We start from the raw sequence: 19,976 nt of genomic DNA, 5'->3' as shown, positions 1-19,976 counted from the left end.
CAGAATGGAATGGAACAGCGCTAGGCCAGTACCAGTCGAGTCTTCATTGCAAAGGCAGGTCCCAGCCAGGGAACGACGAAAGGCTGTCGCCCCCCAAGGGTCCCTTGACCCGGAATCGCCCTCTTACGTTGTGCCTACGACGCTGGCAGAGCAAGAGATGGCTGACATGAGCTGCGAGCGCTCACCGTGCGATGCGGCATGTCGGCTGCCATGACGCCTGGTTTAATGTTTTCTTCAGGGCCGCGCGGCTCAAAGTGGTAACAAAAAAGAAATCACGCGCGTGTGGCGCCCGCCCAGCGGTCGTGCCCCTGCAGGTCTCGCGCGCGCGGGCAGTTGCCCACTGCTGCCGCTTGCTGGACACCTTTGTGCCCAGCGTTAATGTACGGGGTAGTGCAATTGAGTTCTTGGAATTAGTCCAGGTGCCGACAGCGATGGGAGGGTGCACCGTCAGTGCGGTGGTGACGACGGCGACTTGAGGCCAGGAGAGAGGTGGGCAGGAAGCACAGTGCCGCTCGTTCCGATCAGGTTGTAGCCAAGGCCGCACTACTCTTGTAGCAGAGACGCTTGGTGAAGGGCACGGCCAGATGGCTGAGGGCGGGCTTGGCACGCGGGGAGGCAGCACCACCGCACCACCGCCGGGTCGCGGGCTTCGACGCCCATACCGCACCAGCCAGTCACCTCCACCGACCCCACCGGAGAAAGGAGTCACCGCTCAAACCAGGAAAGAAATCAAGGAGCATTGTTCATAGTCTATAATCTGTTGTACATTTAACATCCGATGGTGCTACAGGATAGGGGAAAAAGCGGTGTTGGTGTAGTCTATGTAGGTATGATGAGTGTAATGTGTGTGTGTGTTTGCGTTACGCCGCTGCGGCCGGGGCTGGGGCGTGAGGCGTGGCGTGCTCGCCCTCCATCTCCGCCTCCGCCCGCTCCTCCGCCGCCGCTGCCGCCGCCGAACCGAGGGCGACGAGCGAAGTGTCGCTCCGCGCGCGCATGAGATCAATGTGGCTCCTGGCGCGCTCAATCTCTCGCTCCGAGTCGACGTACGACGGCAGCGACGGGTCGAGGGGAACGACAAACGCGTCCCCGTTGTCGGTGTAGCTCGGGACGCGCGACAGACGGCCAACCGCCTCTTCCTCGTCGTCGGGAGTCTCAGCTCCGCCGAGCGAAAAGTTGGTCACGCCAGTGCTGCTGCGACGAGGGCGCTCGGGGCGGGTGAATGCCGACGGCGCAATCGTGACGGCCGACTGGCGAGTGTTGCTCGTGCTGACGCCACCGTTGGCGCCGAGGCTGATGAACGACACGTTACGACCAATACCGGGGGAGTTGGGTGACAGGATCGGCGATGAGGCCGAGCTCGCGCCACCGCTGCCGGTGCCGTGGCGGAGGATAGGTGACTTGCCGCCGAGGGCCGAGAGAGGCTTGAGGCCAGTGGGGAGGTGGAGGAGGCCGCCGAGGCCGGTGCTCCGGCGCGACGCGGATGGCCGCTCACCGTGTCCGCGTTCGGGCGATGAGGCACGCGATCCAGCCCGCGAGCCCGCGCGCGACGTCGTGCGGCTCCGCGAGCCCTCGCGAGACATGGCAAAGCTGTCGGGCGGTGTCGAGTGGCCAGAGTGCGGGCCAGACACGGGCTGTGAGTGCGCACCGGAGTGAACGCCCGAGTGGTGGCCCGAGACGCCGGAGCTGCCAGAGTCCTGCTCGCCGCTTGGGCCACCGAGGTTTCCAAGCGAACGAAGAAGCGATGCCTCAGTGCCAAGCTCGAGCTGTCGCCTCGGTGGCAGGTCGTTGATCACCTCGTGGACAGAGTTGCGCGAGCTGCCATGGACCGGCGAGGCGGGGCGCGAGGGAGGGCGAGACGTAGGCGGGGTGTGCGATGGCGAGTGGTGCGGCGTGGCGTTGACACTGCGCCAACCAGCAATGCTCGAGAAGCCCGACGAACCGGCCGTGGCCGTCGAATCGGTCACAGCCAGACGGTCGTAAACGTGGTTGCTGTAAGACGGGAGGTCGACGATCTGGGCGGCTGCATTCTCATCAACAGCACCGTTCACCATCAGCGCACGGGTCGCAGCGCTGTTCGTGCGCGCCTCGTCGAGGATGCTGTGGCCGAGAATGATGATCGGGAGGGCGCAGCGCAGCTCCGAGATGTGTCCGTCGGCATTGGCGATGGAGCACGACCACTTGATCTTGTGGTTGACAAACACTGGCTTGACCGAGTGGCTGGGGGTGGTCCAGGGAGGGATGGGGACGTTGAAGCTGGTCGACACCTCGTGGTCACCGACGTTGACGTCGGTAACGTCCGTGCCAGCGAGCGAGGCACTCGAGTTGTTGGTTGGCTCGTCGGTCGTCTCGCTCGGGGGAGTAGGGGGCTGGGTGTTGGAAGCCGAGTTGGCACGCGACCACTCGACCTGGGTGATGCCGTGCCAGTGTGGCGGGGGGCGAGTCACCTCGCGCTCGACTTGGACCGCCTTGCCGTCCTGGATCTCGTGCTTGACTGCAATGGCGACACGTGTGTCCGAGTGCGAGCTCGTGCGCGTCTGCACGAGCGAGTACTCTTTGATCACCGACGACACGCTGAGCACGCGGACACCCTTGGCGAGCGGCATGAACTTGACGAGCACGGGGATGTCGTCGCCGGCAGCGTACGCCTTGAACGGGATCGTGATGCTGTACATGATCTTGCCGGGCCAAGTGTTTTCAATCTCGAGGGTCTGGTTGAACTCGAGCGCTTCGTGGGTGAAGCTGCGCGTGAGCTCAAACGTGCGCGCCGTGCTGAGGTTGAAGGCGAGGCCCGAGCGGATCACGGTCGCGCGCAGCTTGTACGTCACATCGCCATCGCCAGTGAAGGTGGTGAATGAGGCGGGGAGGTTACCGTCAAGCGTGAACGAGAAGGGGAAGGTGTGGTGGCCTGCCTTGAGGGTGTGGGATTTGCCCTTCTTGCCGTTTGTGGAGTCGAGGAACGACCAGTCATGGTGCACGATAGGGTGAGTGTAGTTGTGGCTGCGGATGGGTGTCAGCTGGAGTCGCGGAGGCTGCAAGGGTCATTGGGGGGGCTGAGTCAAAAGTGGAGCTGAATACAGCTCGAACTCATTCCCCGGCACTACTCACGTCGACGCCTCGGTATAGTGCACCTTGGCTTTACCGGTCAGCGTCATGGTTATGTCCTTGACGTTGGTGGATTCGTTGAGCCAGAGCGAGAGGTGGCCAGAGAGGTACGCGGGGTTGAGGTCTCCGCCCTGGCCGCGGAGGACGAGGTTGTCCGAGTCGAGCACAATCTCGAGGGGCTGGTGGGTGGCGCTAGAGCCATTGTGCAGCGACGAGGCGTAGTTGCTGGCCGAGTACGACCCGACTGGCGTGTGGGGCGTCGACGCGACCCCGTCAGAGACGTACGAGAAGGCGCTGCTGCCTGCGTGTGCGAGCGAGGGGCGGTTGGGCACGGGCACGCCGTTACCGTTACCGTTAGCGCTGAAGTAGTCGTTGAGCGGGTCGTCGGTGCTGAACGCCGTCGCGGTGGGGCTTGCTGGTCTCGAGACTGGGCGCGACCGCGAGCCAGAGAGCATCGAGAGGCCGGGCGAGTGGTGCCCGTGGTTCGAGCTGCTGCCGAAGAGGGAAGGCATGGTGGGGGGCTGGCGAGGAAGGAAGAAGAGGGAAGGGAAGGAAGGCGAGCTATCGCGTCGACCAAGTGTCCACCAGATACAGACGACGAGCTATCGGTGGGGAGTGAGGGGTCGGGGGCGGTCCGTGTCGGGCCGGGCGTAACGTGTCCGCTGTCCGTGCGGTGTGTGTGTGTGGTGTGATTGATGGCAACGAGTGATAGAGTGATGAGATGGAGTCGAGAGAGATACAATGCAATGCAGCGCTGTCGTCGTGTCGGCTGAATGGAACGCACGGTACGCCGTCGCCGAGGACGAGGATAACAACAGCACTGGCAGCAAGGCGGCGGTGGCGCGACTCGTCGAAATTATTATTCTGGTGCGGAGGCGCGCAGGCGGAGAGGCAGCAGGAGTTGACTACTCAGGGACAAGGGAATGTGCGATCGTTTACAACGTCCAGCCAACCACCAAGCAGCGCGATAAGGAGGGGGGAGGGAGTAACGTCGGCGAGTTGCAAGCTTTTCGCGTCGCCCGTCCAGTCGGGCACGTAGCGCAGCTCTCACGCGTGCATGAAGCAGCGCTAGTGGGAATGCGCGTGTCGGTCTGGCCTTGGCCAAGACTACATCCCGGGGGCCAGTGACGCGCAGCGCAGTAAGCAGTGCTGTCTGTTGCTCGTCGCTGTGGGCTGGCTGGCGGGCTTCAATTTTCGCAATCACGTCAGCGGCACGCCGCCCGCTCAACCACTCTACGCCCACACAATTTGGCCGAAACGCCAACTGTCCGAAGTGTATCCAGCCGACAAGGGGCAATGCTTGTATGCACGTCGGATGACTCTGACCCGTTACCCTTCCCGCACGCTCACACCGCTCGCTTGTAGTGCGCAACAACAACACGTGCAGCGACGACGTGTCACAGGGACGAGGTGCCAGGTCCACCCAACGATGCCATTGCCGCAAATGGCCCCTGAAAAATTGTTGCCAGGTGCCATCATGATAACGGGGTGCGAGGGGCTAGACCGGTCGAGGGAGCAAGCAATGCGTCTGCGTGCGCGTCTCCTATCCCCGTCTACGTGCGAGGCTGAGACGCTAGCTGCGTCTCTCGGCGCATGTGGTGCGGTGCGGTGCAGCGCGCAGTCAGCCCCGTCAGCGGCAGCGGACACCGACGTCCGCTCGCTCGCTCCTGCTCCTCGGACACCCCACCGACCAGCGCACCGACCAGCAGCCAGCGCACCAAACCACTCCATTCCCACGCACGGCACATGTTCAGGGAATGCGGCAGTGGCCAAGGCATGGACCAAGAGAGCTCGCACTGGCCACGGCCATGGCGACTGCCAAGGTCATTGGGCAGGCAGGCAGGCGAGGGACGCCCGCCCTGCGGCAGTTGCCAGGGATGATCGGCACGGATGAGGCGGCGGCGGCAGCGTTGCGGCTCGCGGCGCGCCGGTCAGGCGCGTCAGGCGCCGACTCGCCGAGATGTGATACGACGGGGCTGGAGGCCTGGCCAGACCCGACCTCGCGCCACTGTTCCCATGTTTGTGCAGCGCCCTGACGACTAACTGGCTGGAGGTTGTGACTGGCGGGCCAAGTCGTGACCGGCGGCAGTGAGGCTAGCTTGGCTCGTCGATGGGCTGTTGTCGCGACGTGACACTTGGCGCAGTGTCCACGCCCACACCACACGTGCTTGCGGCTTGCTTGCTTCTCACTGATTCATGACAGCTTGTGTACATACCTCCTCCACCTAGCTCGTGCTCGCGCTGCGCCGACGCGCTCGCTACGCCTTGGGAATCCTCACACACTCGCGGTTGATCTCGCGCACGCCCGCGACCCCCGCCAGGCCCATAGTGAGGTCGAGCTCGGCGGCAATACGCGCCATGACGTCGCGCGCGCCCTGCGCGCCGTCGATCGCCAGGCCAAAGAGCCACGGCCTCCCAATCAACACGGCATCAGCGCCGAGCGCGAGCGCCTTGAACACGTCTGCGCCGTTGCGGATCCCCGAGTCGAAGATGATCGGCACCTTGCCCCCCACTTCCCGCGAGATCTCCTCGAGCGAGTCGAGCGCCGCGATCCCGCCGTCGACCTGCCGCCCGCCGTGGTTGCTCACCCCGATGCCGTCGACGCCGTGCTCGAGCGCGGTGCGCGCGTCCTCTGCGCACTGGATGCCCTTGAGCACGATCGGCAGACTCGTCCACTCGCGCAGCTTGGCGAGGTCCTTCCATGTCAGGTGGGGGCAGGGGAAGACGTCGAGGAACGAGTGGACGGCCGCCTGGGGCAGCGGCGAGAAGAGCTTGTCGATCCACTTGCCGGGGTAATGGCCGACAATGCTCGCGAGGCCCCAGAGCGCGCTCAGCGTCGGGCGCTGGGGCGGCGCCGCGCTGCCTTTGCCGGACGACACGCGCGCCGCCGCCAGCTGCAGGAAGACCGGGTCGGACGTGTACTGCGCGATGCCCTGCCCGAGCGCGAAGGGCAAAAACCCCTCGTCGAGGTCCATGCAGCGCCATCCCATCGCGTGCGTGTCGAGGGTCACGACGAGGACCTTGGCGCCCGCGGCTTCCGCGCGCTGGACAAGACTCTTGGCGAGCGCGTCCACGTTGGACCAGTAGAGCTGGTACCAGAATTTCGTCGGGCCAAGGGCCTTGGCGACGGTCTCCATCGGCGTCGAGCCCTGCGTCGAGAGGACCATCGGGATGTCGAGTTCCCGGCTGGCTTTCGCGACGGCTGACTCCGCCTCCGGATGAGCCATCTCGAGCACGCCGATCGGCGCAAAGAGGAGCGGGGAGGCATAGTCCACCCCGAAGAGGCTCACACCCATCGGCCGCTTCGAGACGTCGCGCAGCATGCGCGGCACGATCGGGTACCGCTCAAACGCGGCCTGGTTCGCCTTGTCGGTCCGATTGCGCCCTGCAGAGCCGGCGACGTACCCCCACGCCTTTGGGGACATGACCTTGTGTGCCGCTTCGTACAGCCTGTCCGCGTCGACGGGCACCTTGGGCTTGTGCCCGTATGTGCCGCGGGCGTAGAGGAGGCCTTGTTCGCGCCGTCCGATGCCGTCCATGGTGGTTTGTTGTGTGTGGCGAGGGCGATGGGGCGTTGTGATGGGAGGTGATTGTTGCCGGTTATATATGGCGGCCCGATTCCAGACCGACCGGCTATCAAGCCGACGACGACGGCTCCTCCACTCTTCTGGCCATTATGATGCCTTGGTCATGGCCATGACGCAACACGCCAATCGCCACTGACATCTCACGCTCTGCATGTCGTGCACCTGGGCTTCTTGCTACTTATTAACGCAGCGTCCCACACGACGCCACTTGTACAACATGTATAACTGCCTTGCCCACTGCACCACACTATTGCCAGTAGAGCGTCCCCACATCCTCCTTGGAGAAGGCAACACCACACGCAGGGCACTTGCGCTGGCGCGTAGCGATACGCTGGTCGATGCAGCTAGACCCATCAGCACTTGTCATCTCCCACACCACCTTCCCACCCCACTCACTCTTTGCAGAACGTGTGCATGCACTTGGTGAGCACCTGCTGCTTGAAGTTGAGGTGGCACGTAGAGCAGCGGAGGAGCTTCTGTACAGCGTCAGCGATGAGCCGTTCAACCACGCCATCTACCCCACTCACGAGCAACTTCTCCCGCTCCTCACGGATGTGCGCCTCGCCGACAGACATGTTGCCAGCAGCGCCCACAGCCGTCAACTGCTCAAGCTTCTCCTTCGACTTCTTGACCTGGCGTTGCGCTGCCTCCAGCTCCTCCTCCGCCTTGGTCCGCGCCTGGCTCGCAGCAGCTGCCTCAGCAACACGCTGGTGCAGCAACTGCTGCGCCTCTGACAGCTGCCCCTGGCTCTGCTGCAGTCGAAGCTCCAGCTGGCGTCTTTCAGACGACACAGCCGCAACCTGCGTCTGCAGCTCCAGGCTCGAGTTCTTGAGCGTCGTGAGGGCCTTGTCCTGCGCAGCCTGCAACGCGTCAGCACAGCCCACGCCCGCGCCACCACACTTACAATCTGCGTAGTCATGGCCTTCTCCGTCTCCTGGCCCTTCTCCAGCAGCTTGGTCTGCTTGTCCACGACGCGCTGCGTGTTCTTCAGGTCGGCCTCCACCGCATCGCGCATTCGCATCGCGTCAAAGAACTTGTTGTCCGCCTTTGCCTTCTCAGTCGCCAGGCGCTTGACATTGTTCTCGGCGTCTCGCAAGTCGTAGACCTTGTCCTTGAGCGTCTTCTCCAAGCCGTCCCAAGCCGACGACAGGCCCTCGACCTCGGCGTAGAGGGCGTTAGTCGACTCTTCAGCCTGTGCCAGCTGGAGCTTGAGCTTGTCCTCGGCCTCGGTAGCCTGGCGGAGCTTCTCTCCCAGATCCTTGACATCGGTGAGAGCCTCGGGCCCGAGAATCTTCTCAAACTTGGCTAGGGAGCGCTTTGCAGATTCCAGCTCGACACGGACAGTTGTCTCCGCTGCCGCTGCCGCCGCATCACCCTCGCTAGCCGATTCGATTTGAGCCGTCAACGCAGTCACCTTGTCGTGAGCCGCAGCAAGCTTATCCTCGAGGCTCTTGACGTAGTCGCCGTCGATGCCACCCTCTCCATGCAGGAACTTGAGGTAGCCGTCCGCACCAGCCTCGGCGGCAGCCTGGCCCTTGAGGCGCCCGACCTCTGATTGCAAGTGGGTGATTCGGTCCTCGCGCTTCTTGCACAAGTCGTCCAGCACCTTGCACTGGTTCGACTTGAGCGACTCGGTTTGCTTGCGCTCGTGCAGCTCGTCGTTGAGCTTGTCGCGCTCGGCACGCAACCGGGCCAGGTCGGTATCCCTCTTGGACATTTGCTGACGCAGAGTGTCGACCTCTTGCCTTGCTTCCTGCTGAACCGCCTCCCGGAACTCGAGGTTGCTATCTCTAAGCTGATCCAACTTGGTTTCCGAAGAGTCGAATCGAGTTTGCAATGCGTCTGCCCGCGACACCTGGGTTGACAAGCGCTGTAGGTAGACCTGGAAGAAGGGCGACTCGCGCAACTGCGCTTCTGTTGGGTGATGCGCCTGGATCATCAGCTACGCGGTCCCATCCCCCTGCGCGTTCATCGTCACTCACCTGTAGCCTGAGCTTGTCTGCTTCCTGTTTCAATCCCGTGTTCTCTACGCGAAGTGTCTCCAACTGCGACAGCCGCGACGCTGCCAGCGCCTCGGCTTGCGCGATACGCTCCTGAGCTTCTGCAGCCTCGGCAGCGCTGGGACCGGACGCGCCCTCCTCACCGCCTCGGGGAGCGTTAGGAGTCGAGTGCCCGGAACCGTTGGCGACAGGCTGCGCGGGCGGAGCTGATGCCGCACGCTTGGTCTCCCAAGCTGTCCTCTCCAAGTCAAAGTTCATGCGCTGGCGGTCCAGCTTCTTCTCTGCGCGCTGGAGGTCGTGCTGGTACGTATCCCGGGCTTGCCGCAATTCGTCTATTTGGGTTTGCAGCAGGTCCGAGTTTGTGCGCAACGAGCTAGCTTCCGCTTGCACCTTGGCAAGCTTCTTGGCAAGCTCGCCGCCGCCCAGCTCTGCACGAAGTTTGCCGCCCGAGGCAATGTCGGAAAACACAGACACGAGTCGCAACGTCGCCGACATTCGCGACTCGAGGACACTATCCAGTTCAGACTGGGGCTTTGAAGGGTCGATTTTGGCTGCGTGTGTCAGCATGCACAATGGCACACGACCAGGTGCAACGTACGATCTAACAATTCGGGCACTTGGAGGTCGGCGGGTCGTCCTGCTTTTTCTTGCAATGAATCGACGAGCTACAGGTGTCAGAATATGCGGCAGAGAACAACCACGCGCCCTACACACCTGTTCCCAGCACGCCTCTACACTACGGAGACTAGCCTCAAGCGCGCGGCGCTGGCGCTCGAGCGCGTTGGCGCGGTAATGCTCGCGATCGTAGGAGCGGCGGTAGTCGAGCATCTGGCGGAAGATGAACTCCTTGCGCTTGACTTCGAGCTTCTGCTCCCAGTCGTCGAGCTGCTCTTCGCCCTTTTCGCCGCCATCTTCTCCAGTTGCGATGGGGGATGCCGCTCCAGAGTTTGGTGAGCCGAGAGCGCGTCGTTTTGACGACGAAGGCGAGGAACCTCCGTCTAGGGAGTTTTCCCGTACCCTCTTCAAGTCGGCGTTCATGGGGTCGTCGTGGGGGGTTACAAGGCGGCGTGTGTCGCTGCCTTGTTTGAACGCGTTCTCGATGTTGGATGAGTAAGGGAGTGAAAACTGAGGTAGTTGGATAGGATGCATGTCGAGAGAGAGCAGAGACTTGGACGCTCTAGCTGCTGCTGCAGCGCGCGCACCAACAGAGGGACGGCCGAACTGAGACCTCCCAGGCGGACGACCAGAGGGATTCCTTTTTCCGGCGGCGTTATGACGCGTGGCGGAGTCGACGCGGCTTGCCACCAGGATGGGCAGTGGTGTGGGGTGACGACGGGTGTCGGCGATGGATTGTTGTTGACATGCCCATTCTAGATAACATTTAATCACAACCAACAACAACCACTCTCGTTCGGCAATTCCCCACCTCTTGTCTCATTGTCCACGGCCCGGCGCCATGTTTGGCACTCCCACCCCGGCCAACGGGTTCCCAGCAAGCCCAATGGACAAGGCAATGTCTAATCTCACCTTGGAGGAGGACGATGACGACTTGACGTGGGTGGCCAGGTCGCGCAGAGTGCTGGCAATGTATGTGCTGATGACAACACCAGCTTCGACTCACCCAGAGAAGAGGCCAACTACTACCGCGACAAGTATCGCGTCGCCATTGACCTCCTCAACGAGACAAGGAATGAATTGGGTAAGTTTGAGATGTGGGGTTGGGCGGGGCGAGAGAAAGAACGCACGCGCCACGCCGGTCCCGCTGCCTGTTGCCCCAGATCCCCGACTAACCCGACCTTAGACGAATTCCAGCTCTCATCACGAGAACTGGAGCAAGAGCTCGAGAAGGAGCTCGAGGCCACAGAGGCCAAGCAGGCCGAGCTGCAGCAGCGCATCAAGCGGCTCGATACGGAACGCGATGAGTGGAAGGTGCGTTGGCAGCCGGCCGGCAGGCAACGCACAGAGCTCACGCCCCAGACCAAATTCATCAACCTGCAAATGATGCACAGCTCGACAGTGTCGGCGATGCAGCGCGAGATGGACAACTTGCGCTCTGAGCGTGACAAGACGCTGATTGCCCTTCGCGACCTCGAGATGGGCAACGACGAGCTCGAGCGCAACGAACGGTACGTGATGGTGCGATGACATGATGGATGTGTGGGGCAATGTCCTGACCGGTCCCCAGCGTTGCCGTGTCGTCCCTGCTCGACATGGAAATCAAGTACAACCGTGCCATCGAGGAGAAGACGCTGTTGGAGCAGGAGGCTATCCAGAGACAGGAGCTCGAGGAGGAGTGCCAGCGGCTCAAGGATGATGTCCGAGGTGGGTACGGATTCGAAGACCTTGCTCACCCATCACCAGACGCAAACAACGAAATCGCCATCCTTCGTGACCAGCTCGCACGCGCAGTAGTGCCTACTCCTCCGTCCTCAAACGCTCCCATGTCCCCTTATCCGTCCTCAAACGCTCCCATGTCCCCTTATCCGGACAAGCGCTCACATTCGAGGTCCGCGTCTCGCGCAAGTGCCGCCTCGCCAACGCCATCGCACAGGTCGACAACGTCGACGAGGTCCAACGCAACGGAACGCTCCGCTGTTACGGAGCGATCAGGCGATCGCTCCGCAACTGCGACGCCACGAACTGTGCGCGGCCTCACGAGAAGCACCACTGCCCAGGTACTCGCCTCTCCCGCCGTCAGACGACCAACCATCACTGCCTCTCCTTCAGGAATCCCTGCGCTCTCCCGCTCAACTACGACCCGCAACCTCGCCGCTGCGGCCGCACCATCGCCCGCACCAAGAACCAGACCTTCATACGCTCCTTCACCCGCCCGCGCAGCAAGCCACCAAGCCGCCAAAACCAAGGGGTTCAAGCTCCTCCAAGATCTGCAGGCCCGTCTCAAGGCCACAGACGACAGGATCGGCACGAAAATGTCACGACGCAACCTCGCCACAACAGCCACGCAACCCGTTGTTCCAAGAAGACAACCCACCGTCTCGACGGCGAGCAGCACGATCTCTGCAGCCTCAGTCGCCACCAAGGGCTCGTCTCGTACCGTCACGTCGACCGTTTCAGCCGCGTCGCACAACAGAGTTTCCGCTCTCAACCGTACTCCAGCCGCGCTGTCTACGCCCGGTGCGGCGAGCGATGGTGTTTTCTCCCCATCAGGATGGGTTATGCTCTCTGACCTCGAGGACACTCCCGACCCGACGCTGAGAGCGAGCACCAACCCCGTCGTGCCCCGCGACGACTCGCCTTCACCGCTGGAGCGCAACCCGTCTCGTTCCAGCGCAACGTCGCGGACTCGTCCTCTCCCCAGCAGACCCGCCATTCCTTCCCCGTTGACCAACACGCTAGCAAAGTCGACTTCGCGACTTCCCTCGACGTCCCTTTCCAAGTCGACAACGACACGGCACAGATCATCACTGTCAGCGTCGACGTCTGGCATGTCTACCGTCAAGTCATCGGGATCGCCTCGCGCGCCGGCACCATCACGGCGCACCGTCGCAGACCGACTGACGAGTTCCACTCGCGGCCCACCCCCCGTGTCAAGGCTGCACGCGCGCACCCCCTCGCGCAGCGGCGCCATGTCTCCTAGCTTATTCGCCGGCCGTCCCGGTGCTCTATCACCTACACTTATCCCGGGCCCGCGGCGCGTTTCGATCTCCACAGCGGCCGACGCGTTCCCCTCGCCCCCGCCCTCAGCCTCGACATCGACGTCGAATTCATCCCGCGCCTCCACTGCGCTGCGCCCCATGCCTGCGGAGGATAACGAGCCCGCCAGGTCGCACCAGCGCGCACAGCACGGCAGCCTGGGCCGCGGCCTGCCGCCTGCCGTTGTCAACGGAGCAGCCGCCGCCAGCAGCCCCGAGAAGAGCGGCGCGGCGACTCTGCCGTACAAGCGCGCTGGTCGCCGCAGCAGCTTAAGCGCTGCCGAAGCCGCATTGTCTGGCCCCAGCGGTATCCCTGGTCCCAAGCCCGCCAACGGCCGTCCGACGAGTTACCCAGGCTTCTCGGACACGCCTCCTCCTGTTCCCCGTATCCCCAGTGCCGTTCTCAAGGAGAACGCCATCCTCAAGGAGAGCACGCGCAACCCGTCAGCCAAGTGGGTTGGCCGGGGGTAGAGTCTACAGTCTACATTCACTACATGGTTGTTATGATGCACCTAATATGTACAGTTTATACAACACGCTGATGATGTGCGTCTCACTACTCCTTCTTACGCCACTTGCTGTCCTTGTGGCTACATGTCAGCGTCACACCCAGTGGAGCAACTCACGCAGCCTGGCGCCGGATCTCGGCCTCGCGGTCGGCTACCATCTTGTCCGCTTTGGCGTTGACTGCTTCGACGTCTTGCGTGCTAGGAAACCCAATCTTCCAAAAGTCTGGCGGGGTGGGCGGCTTGCGCCACACCTCGCGGTGGCGCGAGATACGGTTCTGGTGGTCCTCGAGCTGGCGCTGGCGCTTTGTGGGCGAGTCGTTCTCGTCGTCGTCGTCCTCGGCGGTGTCCTTCCACCGCGGCCCAGCATTGAACACGGGCAACGGGCCAACAGCTTCGTAGTACTGCTTGTCAGCTCGTCCTCATGCAGACAGCTCACATCACGACAACACTCGCAGTCGCCGCCGTGCATGCGCTTGCGCGCCTCGCGGCCCCGCACGACATTGTCAAACTGATGTGCGATGCCGTCGTTCTTGTCGGGGTCGATCTCGTACTCGTCCGCCACGCCGCGGTGGCTGGGTCGTCAGCTTGTCGTTCACACACCCTAGAGCCGACTCACATGGCTTCCGGGGGCATGTACCGCCCGCTGCCCTTATACTCGGCATAAAGGTCACGCCGCTCCGACGCAGGCAGCCTCGCGATCTTCTTCAGCTCTGCGGCCTTCTCGGCGGGGCTGAGGCCCTCCATGTCCAGCCTCTTGCGCTTGCTCGACGAGGCGCCGGGAGTAGCGAGTGTGTCGTCGGCGGGAGGAACCGTCGACCGCTCGAGCGCGGCCCGGCGAAGCGACGAGACACGCGCTGCCCCGCCTGTGCGGTCACGAACCAACGGCGTCCGGTCAGGGGTGTGCGTGGATAATGGGTCCGCCGAGGGCGTGTCAAAGTCGTCCTCTTGCCCCAAGGAGACACGACGGCGCTTCACTTCCGAAGTTGATGTCGGCGTCCTGCTCGAAGTTGCGGGCGTGGGCGTCTTGCCCGTCGGTGCTCCGAGCCACGGCGTGACGACGGACGGCACACGCTTTAACGCCCGCGACGGCGCCGGAGTCACCGTGACATCCTCCTTCAGTGGCGAAACGGAGCGGGACCGGTGTGCCGCTGAGGGAGCGGCCAGCTCGAGCGCGGGGCTCTTGGCAGGGCTGCGGAGCGCTTCGTCCAGCGCACGGGTAGACGAGCGGAGCCCGCTCCGGGGCACGGCAGGCTTTTCAGTCGAGTGGCTGCGGCTGCGGCTCCTGTTGGCGACCTCGACCGGGCCGTCGCCCTGGTTCTCAGCCGGCGAATCTTGACGCACGGCAATGGTCTCGACGACCGCGCCGGCGCCCGCACTCGCCGCCTGGGTCGCCTTGCGTTCTTCGCGCTTCTTCGCCTTGAGCTCCTTGCGCGCCTGATCGACCTTCTTGTACTCCCGCCAGTGCTGGATATCAGCCGCGTACTTGGTCCGGAGGGCGTCATACGCCTGCTTGAGGGCGCGGTGCTGGCTCTCGAGATGGGCATAGTCTTGCGCTGCCTTGGGCGACGAGGGTGGAAGGGGCGATTTGGATGGCGTTCTTGGCGTTCCGCGGACGTTGGGGGATAGAGCTTGCAGCGCGCGGGGCGGGGTGCTGTCGTCTGTCAGTGTGGTCTTCGCGCAAGCTCACCTTGGTGCACGGCGCTGTACGTCACGGAGGCGCGCAGCCTCCTCCTTTGCTGCGCCAAGTTCCGATGTCAAGGCCGCGACTTGCGCCAGGGCGTCATCGCGTGCCTTGGAGTCCTTCGCTGCCGAAGCACGCGAGGACGCCAAGGCATCCTGGAGCCGCTTGACCTCTTCACGAAGCGGCGCGCTCTCGCCTTCCCCGGCGCCCGCGTCGGAGAGGCCCGACCCCGAGCGGATCTTCCTCTCCAGCCGCGCGATGCGTTCCCTCAGTCCCGAAGCGACAGACCGCTCGGCCTCAATCTCCTCAGCGTGCTCGGCGTGCACGTCGCGCTTTTGCTGCTCGAGCTCCCTGATCTTCTCGGTCTTGAGCCAGAGTTGGCGCGTGAGCTTGCCTTGCTCCTCGAGTTCGGCAGACGTCGTCGCCTCCGCCTGCCGCCACCAGTGCTCGTCTTCTCGAAGGCCGGCGTACTCGAGCTCCAGAGCTGCGCGCTCGTTCTGCAGCTTCTCGATCTGCGCGTCGAGCCCCGCGCGCTCCATCTTCTGGCTCGAGATTTCCGTTGCAAGGCGCGTCCGTTCTGACTTGAGGCTCGCGCACTGCGACTGCAGCTTGGACAGGTCGTCGTGGAAGTTGGCCATCTGTCGTCGTTAGTGGGCGGTGTGGAGGAAGGTGACGTACTTGCTGCTGCATGCCTGGGGAGTCAGCGAGGAAGCCAGGGAAGCTGGAAGGAAGGAACCGAGTACTCACTCTTGACGTTGTCCAGCTGGCGTTCGAGCCCCGATGAGAGGCTCTCCTCGGGCTGGGACTCGGGGAGAGCAGCCTCCATGTTGGGTCGTGCTACTATTGTCGCTTGAGATGATCTAGATGATGAATGTCTCAGTTGTTCAGGTGGCCAAAGGCATTCTCGACGCGATCCCAGCCATCAATCGTCCAGGGAAAGTCAAACGCGTCATCTCACGCGGGCCTATTTGAAAAATCAACACGACTTCGCACGCCTATCCAACCTCCACCTCGCCCTCGACGCGCTCAGCCTTGATTTCCAGACGCGTCGCAGAGGAACAAAACAAAAGTGCTTGTAGCTGCCTTCCTTCTCTTGCACAGTTGACAAGCTCCACCTACACCATGACAGACACAACCCCAGTCGACCCGGTCGACCTCGACCCTATCCCGGCCCTGGTCGACTCGTACGTCTTCCACTCGACCCTGCCAGACGACGCGACTGCGTCCACCGACGCGAACAAGCAGGGCTGGATCATGGGCATCGACGAGGCGGGCCGAGGGCGTGAGCTGACGAACCACGGATCTAAGCTGACAACCACAGCCGTTCTCGGACCGATGGTGTATGCCGCTGCGTACTGCCCTTTGGTGTTCAAGCCCACGCTCGAGGGCATCGGCTTCGACGGTGAGTGGAGGAAGGACTGAGGCGTATGTGCCCCTGCTGACAGTCCCAGACTCCAAAGCCCTCTCGGCCGAGACCCGCCAGGCCCTCTGGGACGCATTCAAGGACAACAACGACCTCTGCTACTCGTCCGCTACCCTCTCACCACAGGCTATCTCGGCCAACATGCTCCGCCGGGTGCCGGTCAACTTGAACCGACAGGCCGAGGAGGCCACCATGGGGCTGGTGCAGGCTGCTTTGGACCGGGGGTTGAACATTAAAGAGGTGAGCTGGGATGGGAGAGGAAGCGGGTGGAGGAAGCGGGTGGAAGGATAGACTACGGCATGCGCCGGAGAGTTGAGGAGCTCGCCGTGCAATGATCATGGGCGGGAGTGCTGTCGGCGAGCGAAGGGAGAGGTGGTGGGCAGGCAAACGAGGTTGCGAGCTTGCTCAAAGGCCACTTGGCGGTCAAAGCCTTCTGCCGACTGCAGGCCGTCATCGGCCCACGCAGCCGGCAGCCCACTCGCGCACCACCTCGTCCGCGGTCCTCGGCGTTTGTGCCTCCTTATCTGGTTCCCTCGGTGCTGACGCTGCAGTGCTACGTCGACGCCCTCGGCCCTAGTCAGCAGTGGCAGGACCGGCTTTCCCTTGCGTTCCCGTCCATCTCGTTCACGGTGTGTCCCAAGGCCGACTCGATCTACAAGATTGTCGGTGCCGCATCGATCATTGCAAAAGTGACCCGTGATCGGTACATCGAGAACTGGGTGGACGCCGAGGGGCCAGTGGCGAACGGCGGCGACGAGGACGTCATTCGGGGGAGCGGATATCCGTCGGGTCAGTCCGGTCGGCATGGCATGCGTTGTGGCGGACGAGTTCCACTGACGCAAACACGCAGATCCCAAGACACAAGCATACCTCCGCAACTCCATTGACCCCGTGTTCGGCTACCGCGGCATTGTGCGCTTCTCCTGGGCGACGGTCAAGGTGCTGCTCGAGAAACAGGCCGCACCATGCGCTTGGGCCGATGACGTTACGCAGCCATCAGCTGCAAGCTACTTCAATGCCGATGCGGACCGAGGTCAGCCCAAGGTCTGGCGGCAGCTGGGTGTGTCGTCAGTCGGCGAGCTGTAAACCCATATCGCGCCGTATCACCCGTCGCATTTAGGCGAGGTCGTGCGTGGTCAGCACGTGGCGGCGCTGTGCCACGTTTATCGGTTGCGGGGCCACACCGGGCCGCCACAGGGTTTGGCTGGGCTCGCGAGGTCAAATAGAGGCGTGTAAAGGTCAAATATCGGCGTAGGGCGACAGCGTCTCATGCGCCGCTCCCGCCCGCCCTGCCAGCGGAGGCTCCGCCTAGATAGACGAGCAATGTTGTAGGTTTATGTGACTGGTGGTGACTTGGCATGGGGGGGGAGCCGCCCGGTGCGACTGGCTGGCTGGCGGGAAGCAAGGCAAAGAGTTCAGGCAGGTGTACCGGGGTCTGAGTCTGGAGTCCCTTGCACTGTTTAGCCAGCGGCTTGGATAGATAAAACTTTGCCGAGGTGACTCTGCCCCAATGGGTGCAAGTGCCACTTTTGACCTCAGGGACCTCGCCTAAATTCGCTTATTTTGTTGATCCGGCCGGGTACAATGACGGTCGGAGCTGTTCCACTGAACCTGCTGCAGCCTGGCCATCGCACTCCACCACTGTACGACTGGTGCTAGCTAGACTGCGACTGGCGACGACAGCGAGTGCCGCTGGCTACAGCGTATCCACGTTAACCGCCGCGGACCATCTGACCGCAAAGCCGAGATTTCTTCTAGCCGCGCCGCGCCACGGCCCCTCCGTTGACTGCCCCCCTCCCCTCCTGCCTCCCCCCCACACTCGCACTATACATTCCACCCACGTCCTCCCCCTCTCTCTTCTCTCTTCCCATCTCCCCACTCTTTCCCAAAACACCCCTTCCACCCCTCACAATGCTCAGGTCTACCCGTTACATGCCTGTTGCCCGCCTGGCCCGTGGCTACGCCAGCGCCGCCGCTGCCGCCGCGCAGACCGGCTCGCTGTCGCCCCTCGCTGCCAAGGCCGCCGAGGAGGTCTCGGCCAAGTGGAAGGGCACCAGCGCGACCGGTGGTAACACCAAGAACTACATTGGCGGCGAGTTTGTCGAGTCCAAGGCCGACCGCTGGCTCGAGGTCCGCGACCCGGTGAGTAGCGGTGTGTGCGTGGTGACGCGAGAGGCGAGGAGAAGGCGAGGTGCCGAACGTGCCCTGCCGAGAGCCGAGAGCGCGAGAGCGACGACGCGCGACGCGCAACGCGATAATCGAGACGGATATTCAGCAAAAGAGCCCCGCTGACACCCCCGCCAGGCTTCGCAGACCCTCATCAACCGCGTCCCCGAGACCACCGGCGCCGAGTTCGACCAGGCCATCGCTGCCGCCTCGGAGGCGTACAAGACGTGGTCCAAGACCTCGATCATGCGCCGCCAGCGCGTCATGTTCGAGCTCCAGCACCTGATCCGCCAGCACACCAACGACATTGCCAAGTCGATTGTGCTCGAGCAGGGCAAGACGTTCGTCGACGCCCAGGGTGACGTCGGCCGTGGTCTCCAGGTGAGTAGTAGGCGCGGGGCCGGATAGAAGAAATCGCGCTAAATGCCCCCCTCTAGGTTGTTGAGTCTGCCACTGCCATCACTTCGGGCCTCCTGGGTGACAAGCTCGAGGTCACGACCGACATGGACACGTACTCGCGCCGCACCCCCCTCGGTGTCACTGCCGCCATCACCCCCTTCAACTTCCCCGCCATGATCGTCCTCTGGTCGGCTGCCCTCGCTACCGTTACCGGCAACACGCTCGTTGTCAAGCCCTCTGAGCGCGACCCCGGAGCCACCATGATCATTGCCGAGCTCTGTGAGCGCGCCGGCATGCCCCCTGGAGTGTTCAACGTTGTCCACGGCTCGGCCGACACTGTCAACCGCATCTGCGACGACCCCGCCATCAAGGCCATCTCGTTCGTTGGTGGTGACAACGCCGGCAAGCACATCTACGACCGCGCCATTGTCAAGGGCAAGCGTGTCCAGGCCAACCTCGGTGCCAAGAACCACTGTGTCGTCATGCCCGACGCCAACAAGAACCTCACCCTCAACGCCATTGCCGGTGCCGCCTTCGGTGCCGCTGGCCAGCGTTGCATGGCCCTCTCGGTCGCCATCTTTGTCGGCGAGTCGCGCCAGTGGATCCCCGAGCTCATTGAGCGCGGCCAGGCCCTCAAGGTCTCGGGCGGCTTCGAGCCCGGAACCGACCTCGGCCCCGTCATCTCGCCCCAGGCCAAGGAGCGCATCGAGAGCTACATCGCCTCGGTCCCCAAGGAGGGCGGCAAGATCCTCCTCGACGGCCGTGGCTACCAGGTCGCCGACTACCCCGAGGGCAACTTCGTCGGCCCCACCGTTGTCGAGTGCACCACCGACATGTCGGCTTACAAGAACGAGATCTTCGGCCCCGTCCTTACCATTGTCTCGGCCGAGACCCTCGACGAGGCCATTGAGATCATCAACAAGTCCAAGTACGGCAACGGCACCGCCATCTTCACCAACTCGGGCACCATTGCCCGCAAGTTCGAGACCGAGGCCGAGCCCGGACAGATTGGCATCAACGTTGCCGTCCCCGTTCCCCTCCCCATGTTCAACTGGTCGGGCAACAAGGGCTCGTTCATGGGCGACATCCCCTTCTACGGCAAGACTGGCCTCGAGTTCTACACCCAGCGCAAGACGACCACTGCTCTCTGGCCCCACGCCGACGCGACCAGCACGCGCGCCTCGGTCGCCATGCCCCAGATCAACTAAGCAGAGGGCGGAGAGAGCAAGCAAGCGGAGCGTGAGGAGAGATGCTTCCATTCATGACCTACACATTGTCGGCGGGCGAACGAGGTGGTCCGTAGTAGTAAAACAAACAACAGTTGTCCTTCCGGCTGCATGCATTGAGACTGTGTATTCGTACGATGGCGAGCGCGGGGTGCAGGCTCGGTCTAGAGACGGGTTAGGTGCGAGCCCTGAAGTCGACTGAAGTTGACTGATACCAGGGCCGGGTCAAA

The 19,976-nt window shown here is 63.1% G+C and overlaps 6 protein-coding genes across 7 annotated transcripts; 3 read left to right on the top strand and 3 right to left on the bottom strand.

Annotated features, from left to right (window-relative positions):
* Positions 1–736: 736 nt before the first annotated feature.
* SPAC31A2.12 (Arrestin domain-containing protein) lies at positions 737–3,899 on the bottom strand. The gene is made up of 2 exons (XM_062771940.1): positions 3,106–3,899; positions 737–2,997 (listed from the first exon to the last, which is right to left on the bottom strand). The coding sequence occupies exons 1-2, from the start codon at positions 3,612–3,614 to the stop codon at positions 861–863; spliced, it is 2,646 nt and encodes an 881-aa protein (XP_062627924.1). The 5' UTR covers positions 3,615–3,899; the 3' UTR covers positions 737–860.
* Positions 3,900–5,360: 1,461 nt separating this feature from the next.
* Positions 5,361–6,641, bottom strand: SPAPB1A11.03 (putative lactate 2-monooxygenase; the record flags this gene model as incomplete). Its single annotated transcript, XM_062771939.1, has 1 exon — positions 5,361–6,641. The coding sequence occupies one exon, from the start codon at positions 6,639–6,641 to the stop codon at positions 5,361–5,363; it is 1,281 nt and encodes a 426-aa protein (XP_062627923.1).
* A 181-nt stretch (positions 6,642–6,822) lies between these two features.
* On the bottom strand, positions 6,823–9,821 carry BRE1 (E3 ubiquitin-protein ligase BRE1). The gene is made up of 7 exons (XM_062771938.1): positions 9,404–9,821; positions 9,288–9,354; positions 8,672–9,240; positions 7,594–8,619; positions 7,217–7,549; positions 7,086–7,165; positions 6,823–7,033 (listed from the first exon to the last, which is right to left on the bottom strand). The coding sequence occupies exons 1-7, from the start codon at positions 9,725–9,727 to the stop codon at positions 6,937–6,939; spliced, it is 2,496 nt and encodes an 831-aa protein (XP_062627922.1). The 5' UTR covers positions 9,728–9,821; the 3' UTR covers positions 6,823–6,936.
* Positions 9,822–10,083: 262 nt separating this feature from the next.
* Positions 10,084–12,813, top strand: NDE1_1 (Nuclear distribution protein nudE 1; the record flags this gene model as incomplete). Of its 2 annotated transcripts, XM_062771936.1 has the most annotated exons (6): positions 10,084–10,243; positions 10,315–10,388; positions 10,491–10,618; positions 10,667–10,815; positions 10,875–11,011; positions 11,051–12,813. In XM_062771936.1, the coding sequence occupies exons 1-6, from the start codon at positions 10,146–10,148 to the stop codon at positions 12,811–12,813; spliced, it is 2,349 nt and encodes a 782-aa protein (XP_062627920.1). In that variant the 5' UTR covers positions 10,084–10,145. The 2 variants fall into 2 exon arrangements, with proteins under 2 accessions (XP_062627920.1, XP_062627921.1); XM_062771937.1 differs by having other exon boundaries at positions 10,491–10,815.
* Positions 12,814–15,640: 2,827 nt separating this feature from the next.
* Rnaseh2a (Ribonuclease H2 subunit A) lies at positions 15,641–17,041 on the top strand (the record flags this gene model as incomplete). The annotated part of the gene is made up of 5 exons (XM_062771935.1): positions 15,641–15,814; positions 15,854–15,934; positions 15,984–16,195; positions 16,507–16,744; positions 16,806–17,041. The coding sequence occupies exons 1-5, from the start codon at positions 15,655–15,657 to the stop codon at positions 17,039–17,041; spliced, it is 927 nt and encodes a 308-aa protein (XP_062627919.1). The 5' UTR covers positions 15,641–15,654.
* Positions 17,042–17,583: 542 nt separating this feature from the next.
* Positions 17,584–19,881, top strand: AAEL001134 (putative methylmalonate-semialdehyde dehydrogenase [acylating], mitochondrial). Its single transcript, XM_062771934.1, has 3 exons — positions 17,584–18,097; positions 18,260–18,502; positions 18,559–19,881. Exons 1-3 carry the CDS (start codon positions 17,867–17,869, stop codon positions 19,726–19,728), a joined length of 1,644 nt encoding a protein of 547 aa, XP_062627918.1. The 5' UTR covers positions 17,584–17,866; the 3' UTR covers positions 19,729–19,881.
* The last annotated feature ends 95 nt before the right edge of the window (positions 19,882–19,976 follow it).

This window comes from Vanrija pseudolonga, chromosome 4 (assembly GCF_020906515.1).
Source record: "Vanrija pseudolonga chromosome 4, complete sequence".
NCBI classification, from domain to species: domain Eukaryota; kingdom Fungi; phylum Basidiomycota; class Tremellomycetes; order Trichosporonales; family Trichosporonaceae; genus Vanrija; species Vanrija pseudolonga.
Note: the sequence above shows the minus strand (reverse complement) of the source record. Positions and strands in the feature narration are given on the sequence as shown.